The following is a 9099-nucleotide window of genomic DNA, read 5'->3' as shown; positions in this document are numbered from 1 at the left end:
ACTGTAACGATGCAGCTAGGGCCAACAGGAGGGGAAATCATTGTCATCAGTTCAGTAAGAGGAGAGAAACAGGTCAGTAAGCCTATCAATAATGTAACAGACCGACCGGTGGGTGGGTGGATGCATGTTGTTAGTGCTCATAAAAAGAAAGACGCCCTGCCCTGCTACGCCTGAAACTGTCAGTATGGGAGATGATATACTGTTGGTATCATAATTCCCCCATTACAATAAGAATGGTGGTGTGTGCATGTTAGGGTTCATAAAGATAGCCCTGCACTGCTATGTCTAGCAGTATGGGAGAGTGTAAGGATATCTTGTGATCGGAATTATTCTGTTACAGTATGAATCACACCCCATACACTCATTAGTAGGAAGGATCATATCGGGGCAGGTGGTGAGAGTGGGGGTGGGGCAGGATGTTTACGAGTCACTGAAACTACTCCTCAGATTACCATAAGAGGTTTTTGTGTAGGAATACGGGATAGCAAATATGACTGTTTATGGAGACTTCAAATAATAGCCTATGAACTGCCTCTCAAACCAAGCTCCATGTTGAAAAATCCACAAGTGCAGAGTATGTGTGAAAAATCTATTCTGGTCAATCTAAGAGTAGAGGGGGATCTGTGCAGGGCSGCAGGGAATTACTATGGGTTCAGAATGCTGAGTGTGGGGGCCGGCCAGTGGTCAAGGAACAGCCAATAATTCAGTGTGTGTTGTGTAAATGTGTGTATGTGTGTGTGTCTATTTATGTGTGATTAAACAGACCTTACAACCCCAGCGTGTGATATAACCGAATTACCTTGTCTGGTGCACTCTGCGAAATGGCCCCGAGACAATTCTCCCTCACCAAGGAAGGAGCATGAACTTTCTCAGGTGCTTCTCCATCACCATGACACAAGGAATTGCATGGACATTATAGTAAACTAGTGGTTGCTGGTGTATTAATCCGTGCTTGATTTAGGCAGAAGCTCACCGGAGCTGAGTACCAGGACCTCACATGTTCTACTGCTTGAACTCCTGTTCCTCTTATAGTATAATCATTCAAAAATATTGTGGAGCTCCTGCACCTAAATGTAAACAGTACCGGTACCTATTTCAGTCCAAGTCAATCACTGATAGTGTCCTGGTCGAAAAAGACTGAGACCCCATAGATCAAAAGTTGTTGATAATGTGGAGTGTAGAAACAGGTCAAAGAAAGAGTGGTGGAAAAGAAAGGGTCCGTGAATTCGTAGGATCATGCACAAGAAATAAAGAAAGAAAGAAAGATGCTCAGGCGTCATCATGTATATTTCCCGGGAGTGTAGTGCATGTGGCACTGTGACTGCACACGTCACTAGGCGAGATCGCACCTTGGACAGCGACAGCGTCGTCTGTCAATACAACAGCCGAACGGAATCTGCCCTCCCCATCCCTAACTACAGGGCTCCAGAGAGGGTGCATCCATATCATACAGCGGAGACAGACTAATGACTGTAGAGAAGAAAATGATAAAAGTATACCAGTGTCATGCAGTTTTTCATTCTTGTAGGCTAGTATTCATTCCGGAAGTAGGTGCTGCGTTGGTTCACTATCAAAGTCGACCATTTCGAGGAGGAATCAGGCAGCGCGAGCAAGCAGTAGGCTATCATCATCATCACCATCTGAGAGGCTAGGCTACAATATCAATGGCATTAGGCTACTGCTGTAATTGCCCTCTCGGATGTGTAGACATCTCCATCGGTCTGTAATTAGAAGATTGCAGCAACTGTTGTTTTGAATTCTGGTCTGTTATTCTTAAATTTCGGTGCACCATATTTTCAACGCAAAGATTGAAGACACCGAAGAGAAATGCTGATGGCTATCAAATGAAGGTGGGATGTATCGCTGTTTTGAGTGGATATATTTACAGATATATTTAACATGAAAATTCACTGGATTGTAAATTGGATCCACTCTGTGTGGACGTCGGGTGGAATGAGGTGGACCATTCTTGATGGATCAATCCAAAACATGACAGAGGTGGAATAGAATAGAAAAATCATGATCTGACGGTTGGGATGCTACTAAGGATCATTAAAAAGACGATATAATCACACGTCTGCATCTAACTTTCATTATATCGTCTGTCCGCACCCTTTTGGATTATGCTTCTTGACAACAGTCCCAGATATGACTGTGGGGTTGGAAATGGAATGTTGTTGTTTTTTTACACCTCGTTCTATTTTATGTCTCTCCGTTGTTCACTCTCCCACTAGTCCACACTGGCATGTCTTCTGCTTTGTGTAGCAAACATATATTTTTGCTGCAAACCCCTAATGCAAGCTATTTGATGATGTGTATAATTTAGATCGATAGTGCAGGCAATGGACGATATAGGCCTATCACGTATTTGTGGTGATAGGGGTGGAGGAAGAATCTAGCTTGACAGCATTCGCAGAGTTGTTTCGTAATGAATATTGAGAGAGTGTATCGAGCTTCTTAAGAGGGAAATCTCTCATCTGCATTGTCTTAGACACACATGCCATCAGAGACAACAACCAAGACGTGGTCATTTATTTCTTACCATTTGACAGAACATTTACAGTAGGGTGATCCTACAAGTTTTGTAAGCTCATCAGTGATGCTATTCAGAAAATGTTTAGGTAAAATCCCCTAAATAATAGCATATGCAGCACAATAATAGGCTAAAGATAATAGGCGTATAATAATAATAATAACCCTTCTCCTAAATCAAAGGCATATTTTATTTTTTCTTGAGACCACCTTATTTTCAAATTGGTTTCATTCCCTTCTGAATAATTAATGTAGCCAAACATGTTCAAATATAGGATCCGCATGTTTTTCAACGAACTGAAAGTACTGGTTTTTATGCGAGACGATTCGAGACAGCCTGAACGACCCGAAGCAGAGAGACGGTCCAGCATGCGGGGTCTTGGGATGGGCGGCTGCGGCTGGCCTCCCTTTGTGGACTGCTCCTCCCGGGATGACGAGGAGGAGTATTACGGGACGGATCCTCGGCCTCGGAGCCTGGGCTTTGAGGAGAAGGACCCCAAACTGCAAGTGGGCCTGGATGCGGTGTCGCTCACTAGCACTGCAAGCAGCCTGCGCTGTCGTATCTGCTTTCAGGGTCCGGAGCAGGTACTGTCCCAGATAGATACATACGCCTTCGTTGTCCCGCTTTTCGCGCCACAACACAAAACTGCTCAATTTGACTATTAGGCAATAGCCCTACGCTGTCCATGGTTCTGAATGTTAGTGCGCGTGTAGGCCTATAGTAAACCTATATTGCTACATTTTGACCTGTTTCGATTTGGTGTGTTCTGTGACATTGACAAATTGATTTGGTTGAGAAAATACGACAAATACAATTGTTATTTTAGTACTCTATAGCCTACAACAATGTTGATTATAGCTTGACTGATGTCATGGTCCACGTGTGCACGTGAATAATAATTGGCCTGGTAATGAACTGGTAACGAATGTCAGAAGAGCAGAAAGAGACTGGAACCCAGGCTATGTCTGTGGGCCTCTAAGCCAATGAATGTATAGGGATGCAGAACAATGAACGGAGCTTTGGTCCTCAGCCAAAATTTGACACAACAGATGTGCAGAACCTGTACAGCCTGGCTGAGCTCGTTAACCATGGCCTTGAGATAATGAGATATGGTGTAAGTGCCACTGGAGCACAGATGGAAATCACCACTTAATCACTTTGTGAGATTTTATGTTTGTCATAGCATTATTACAGTATACAGTAGGTGCTACTTCATAGCATCTGTAAACTCAATGGGAGCTATGCAGAAATGAAAAACTATAAAAAGGAACAGGCAGGTGTTTTACACCTGTAATATAACCTTAAGAAATGTTGATCAGTTACCTGGTTCTGACCAGTTGTTCCACGTGGTTTGGATCTCAGGCTAATTGGCCGGGCCTTAAAGTGAATAGACTATGAGGCAAAGGCAAACACACATTCAGAATACATTTAAAGAATGATTTAAAAGCAGCATCAATATTCTTTAGATTGACATGATAGGAACTTATCTTTCAGCACTGCTTCCCTGTACCACTTCAACTTCATGATTACTTAGAAGATAAGCTATTATCTTAGACTCAGCCACTTTGTCATTTAATTGTTATTTCATTATTCAAGTGGGTCACAACAGGGGACAGTCATGTCCCTGTCAGTTGAGCAATTACTTCTACAAATATAATAACCTTGCTCTGTGGGACGCATGAAATATGATTCATAATTAAACTTCCTGTCAGAGCCGTCAGGAGGAGGACTCCATGGCATTGCAATGGCATGTGCACCCATAGAAATATAATATCTAGAACGGGCATCCCTATTCAAGTCAAGGTGACATGATGGGTGGTCTGGGGTCTTAGGAGATTTTATACTAATAATAATATATGCCATTTAACAGACACCTTTATCCAATGCGACTTACATTTTCCCATTCTAGTGATTATTTTTCTCTGTGCTCCATCACCAACCTTTCCACTTGACATGGTCTTGCTTCAGAATAGGCTGTGCCAGAGCCTATTCTGAAGTATGGAATGTTAGCCAAATATGAGGCGCTGGGCAGTGCCAGGCAGCATGGATGGGTGTGTGGGTGGGTGGACACACTATTACTTTTACCTGGCTTGACATTTTGCTGTACAACAAATGTTTGTTTAAGTTTTTATTCAGTTCCTCATATACTGCTGATATACTTCCTCATATACTGCTGACCAGTTTATGACTGATGGGACATGTGGCTCCTCTCCCCCACTCAAATCGGTATGTTGTTAGTCAATGAAAGTATCTTATAATAACAAGGTTTAACAAGCCAACTRGGGGAAAATAAATGTAAAAAACAGGAAAAGATTATGAAGTGTCATTGTAATACCACTGTCAAAAAACACGCAACTGGTTATTTAGGGAGAAATACACATGGGTTAAATGAGTCACTCTCTACCAACTGAACCAAAATGAAAACATATTTTCCCCATTTGTGCTTAAAAATCATTTGGGATCCAATTATTTCTGGAGTGAGGGTAGTTTCTAATATGGCACTATTAAATACAATTTTAAATATGGATGGTTAACTTTAGATTTTGGTTGTGGTTTGATCTTGTTCATTGCTACCAGATGTATTTGCAGATTAACTTGATATAAAAAGTAGAAGGTAATACTAGTTTTGCGTGCTCTTAGAGTAAATGGGTAAATGTGTACACATGACTCATGCCAAACGTATTCAAAACATCTCAACATACTCCCCTTTCCTTCATGAGTCCTCATGGACTATGTCCCGATTCTCCACCCTTTTAAAGTATGCACTTGCACATTCCCGTCACGGATTTCACAATCTACTTAAATGGGGATGATCTAATTAGATGGTTTGCTGTAGGTACTGCAAGCAATGAATAGGAAACTGCATTCAGGGGAATTACTAGGCTACTTTTTAACTTCAGCACATTTAGATGTGTATAATTAGACACATACATGACTGTAAAAAAAAATCTACAACGCTCATCATTCTCTCTATTCCTCAAGAGTCAATCTGATGAAAGTTCTTCTTTACCCATCCTACCCATCCAGATGAGAAGTGCAATGTTTGCTGTAGGTACTGCAGTAGGGCCTGTATTGATTGAGTCCACTGAGAGTCTGTCTCTGCGCTGAAATGGCAACCTATTCCCTATATAGTGCACTACTTTTGACATGAGCCCTATGGGCCCTGGTCTAAAGTAGTGCAACATGAAGGGAATAGGGTGCCATTTGGGACCCGTTTGGTGTGAACAGTAGGGGTTGAATGGCTCACCTCCCGTTCACCTGCCTGCCCTTCAAATCACTGTGCACCCCTGCCGATGTTGCCGGGCCCTAATTGGCTCGTTCTGGCCAATAGGCCAGCATCAAGCTGGGCACATGCATTGATCTACTAATTATTCCTAGACATGTATCATTTTAGCATTGAGTAATATACTACCCTCGACATTTAGCTACAGTACTGACGTTTTCACCACTTTTGATTTTCCATTTACTAAGGTGGAAATTGTGGAAGAGGAGGAAGATACTCTAATTAATAATGAATAGGTCATTCATAGTTGCTTTATGACTGTTTCCAACTCTAAAATATGTGGGAGGATTGTGATATTGTGTTAAGGTGCCCCACAACCTGTGTGGGTCCACCCATTGTATTTTTACTGAGTGTGCCAGACAGACATACACAAAAAACAGTAGCTTTGGTGAGACATTGAGGGCTATCCATAATCCAGTATTGTTTCTTATTCCAAAATATTTCCAATTCAGAAATAACCCATGGTGTGTTATGCCACATCAGACTCAGATCACAGAACATTGACTTGAATGGGAATGTTTATTCTAGTCATTCTAATTCTATGGTTGGACCCCTCTCTCTCCTGCAGGGAGAGCTGCTGAGCCCATGTCGCTGTAAGGGTTCTGTGCGCTGCACCCACCAGCCCTGCCTCATCCGCTGGATCAGCGAGAGAGGCTCCTGGAGCTGTGAGCTTTGCTACTTCAAGTACCATGTCCTGGCCATCAGCACCAAGAACCCACTGCAGGTATGTCTCGTCACTCCGCCCAAACCCTCATTCTCTAGGACTTACGCTCTGGCCAGAKTCAGACCCTAGTCCTTAGGTACTTCATGCAGTACAATACAATAGTAGCTCCACTTTGCCCACTTTCGTGATTTTCCTCATATTGCTTATACCTATCCAATCCTTTCTGATTTACACAAGTGTCTAGGGAGTAGGGGGTCTGTCTCATCCACTCCAGTCATGTGTGCATTGTGCACTAGGTCTACTCTCATCTTCCAAATCAATGACGGTTTTTCTAGTGGCCACAGCCCACAGATCTTATCTCACAGGCAGTTTTCTGCTGATGCATCAACTTCAAACCATGCACAATACCGCTATCAGAGTATTACGCAGTGCTCTGCTCTGGTGCACTAGTCTAGGCGTTACAGTTACTCACTCTGCTAGAACAAATCTTGGGCACTCGCAAGGATGAAAGTGTGAAAACTGGACCTGTGCTGACACATTTTCCTGTTGCGTCACTAGATCTGCGCCTGAAATGAAATCCTATCCATTTGACTGTTTCCCCTTTCTTACTGGCCCTTTCTTGGCCCTCGTGTCCGTTCTGTTCAGTGGCAGGCCATCTCCCTGACGGTGATCGAGAAGGTCCAGATCGCTGCCATCATCCTGGGCTCCCTGTTCCTCATCGCCAGCATCTCCTGGCTCGTCTGGTCGTCCCTCAGCCCCTCGGCCAAGTGGCAGCGCCAGGACCTGCTCTTCCAGATCTGCTACGGCATGTACGGCTTCATGGACATCGTGTGCATTGGTGAGGAGGAGGAATCACAGAAGACACACACACATACATTAACATGCACACACACACACACACACACACACACACACACACACACACACACACACACACACACACACACACACACACACACACACACACACACACACACACACACACACACACACACACACACACACACACACACACACACACACCACACACACACACACACACACACACACACACACTGTGAAGCTTTGTAGATTCTACCTGGTAAAAATGGTGCATTGCCAGACTCAAAACAGATGGCGCTGCTTACGTGTCTGCACTGTGTGGTTATACCAAATGTCTGTAATTTGTTAGCACTAGAGTAAGTTGCTTTGTATGACAGATTTGTACCTATTACAAATCTGGTCGGTTCTTTCAAGATTCTGTCAACTCCATTGAGGAACTCCCAAGTATTTCATGCCTTAAAAATAATTGAATGTCGTGCCTCTTCCTATCTCTGTAAAATCATCTCTCTCTTCCTAGGGCTTATAATCCATGAGGGCTCATCAGTATACCGAATATTCAAGCGATGGCAGGCTGTCAATCAACAATGGAAAGTATTGAACTATATAAAAGCCAATGACTTGGGGGACCCGTTGAGTAGCAGTAAGGGTGGGGGTCGGGGCTCACGGAGTAACCCCCATGGCTTGGGTAGTGGCGGCAGCAGGAGACAGAGTCGGAGGTTCAGGACTATTCTGGACCACCACTGTGGCTACACCATCCTTCATATTCTGAGCCAGCTACGGCCACACAACCCACGTATCGGCTCCTCGGCCAACCGGGAGGTGGTGATGAGGGTGACAACGGTATGAAACTGAGCGTGGAAGGGGTGGGTATTGAAGCAGGGTATAAAGCAGGGTATTGTTTTGTTTTCTGGGGGGGTCTGGTCGGTTCTTTCAAGATTCTGTCAACTCCATTGAGGAACTCGATTTCAGTACCCAGCCCAAGGAAGGATACGTACAGACAAGACAATGTCTGGACCTGCAGCCAAGGTACTATGATATTGTAACAACCCTTGCCTTGGTAGGCTCATTACGATCCCTGCCAAGTAGGTTAATCCTACTGGAGCAGTTGTTACGAGTTTGTCTATGGGCTGGGAGACCTGGGTTCGAGACAATGTGTTGGATGTTTGGAAACGTCCTGAAACAGCAACAGACCGCACATATGAGGATCTTTACAGGAGTTTGTTAAAAAAGCGATGCACATGATTTGTAATAATTGAAGAATGGTTATTATAAACTATGTAAACATGCAAACTATCCAACATGCTTTATAACAACCCAATCCAAGGATATTTTTCAGTCCGATTTCAGGATGCACAAAGAAATACATGTATTTTCTTTTTTTCTGGTGTGTTTTTTTTGGTATGGTTTCTTTTTTTGCCATTTAGATTTTTATACAGGGAGTATGATTTAAGGAGATACCTGAAACTCCTTATGGCACGCCAAGCATTTTCAAACAACTCTAAATAATAATAATAGTTCTGCGGTTCTGAAATATTGCTGTAGCTAATGATGATTAGGCTACAGACTGGAGAACAAAGAATACATCATATTACATCATACATCAAAGCCATCATATGAAAACTGACGTTAATTACTGCAAACAATACAGGGATCAAGGGATAGTCTACAAAAGGAAAATAATGCATTTATTAAGATTCAAATGACTCCTAGTCCTATCTTCTCTGCAATAAAGACATCTGTACATTTCACAGTGAATTTTGCATGGGTATATCATTTTTTTATGCCGCATAATTATCA

The 9099-nt window shown here is 43.1% G+C and overlaps 1 protein-coding gene across 1 annotated transcript; it reads left to right on the top strand.

Annotated features, from left to right (window-relative positions):
* The first annotated feature begins 2310 nt into the window (after positions 1–2310).
* Positions 2311–8821, top strand: LOC111977294 (E3 ubiquitin-protein ligase MARCHF9-like). Its single transcript, XM_024006691.2, has 4 exons — positions 2311–3117; positions 6385–6540; positions 7126–7318; positions 7820–8821. Exons 1-4 carry the CDS (start codon positions 2794–2796, stop codon positions 8146–8148), a joined length of 1002 nt encoding a protein of 333 aa, XP_023862459.1. The 5' UTR covers positions 2311–2793; the 3' UTR covers positions 8149–8821.
* Positions 8822–9099: the final 278 nt, after the last annotated feature.

This window comes from Salvelinus sp. IW2-2015, linkage group LG17 (assembly GCF_002910315.2).
Source record: "Salvelinus sp. IW2-2015 linkage group LG17, ASM291031v2, whole genome shotgun sequence".
Classification (NCBI taxonomy): domain Eukaryota; kingdom Metazoa; phylum Chordata; class Actinopteri; order Salmoniformes; family Salmonidae; genus Salvelinus; species Salvelinus sp. IW2-2015.
This window is presented reverse-complemented; position numbering and strand designations above follow the sequence as displayed.

Excerpts from the sequence above, each read along its gene's own strand:
- LOC111977294 (XM_024006691.2), top strand. The coding sequence starts at position 2,794 with ATGTTCAAATATAGGATCCGCATGTTTTTCAACGAACTGAAAGTACTG. Across the intron at positions 3,118-6,384 it reads GCTTTCAGGGTCCGGAGCAG|GGAGAGCTGCTGAGCCCATG; the intron begins GTACTGTCCCAG and ends TCTCTCCTGCAG. Across the intron at positions 7,319-7,819 it reads CATGGACATCGTGTGCATTG|GGCTTATAATCCATGAGGGC; the intron begins GTGAGGAGGAGG and ends CTCTCTTCCTAG.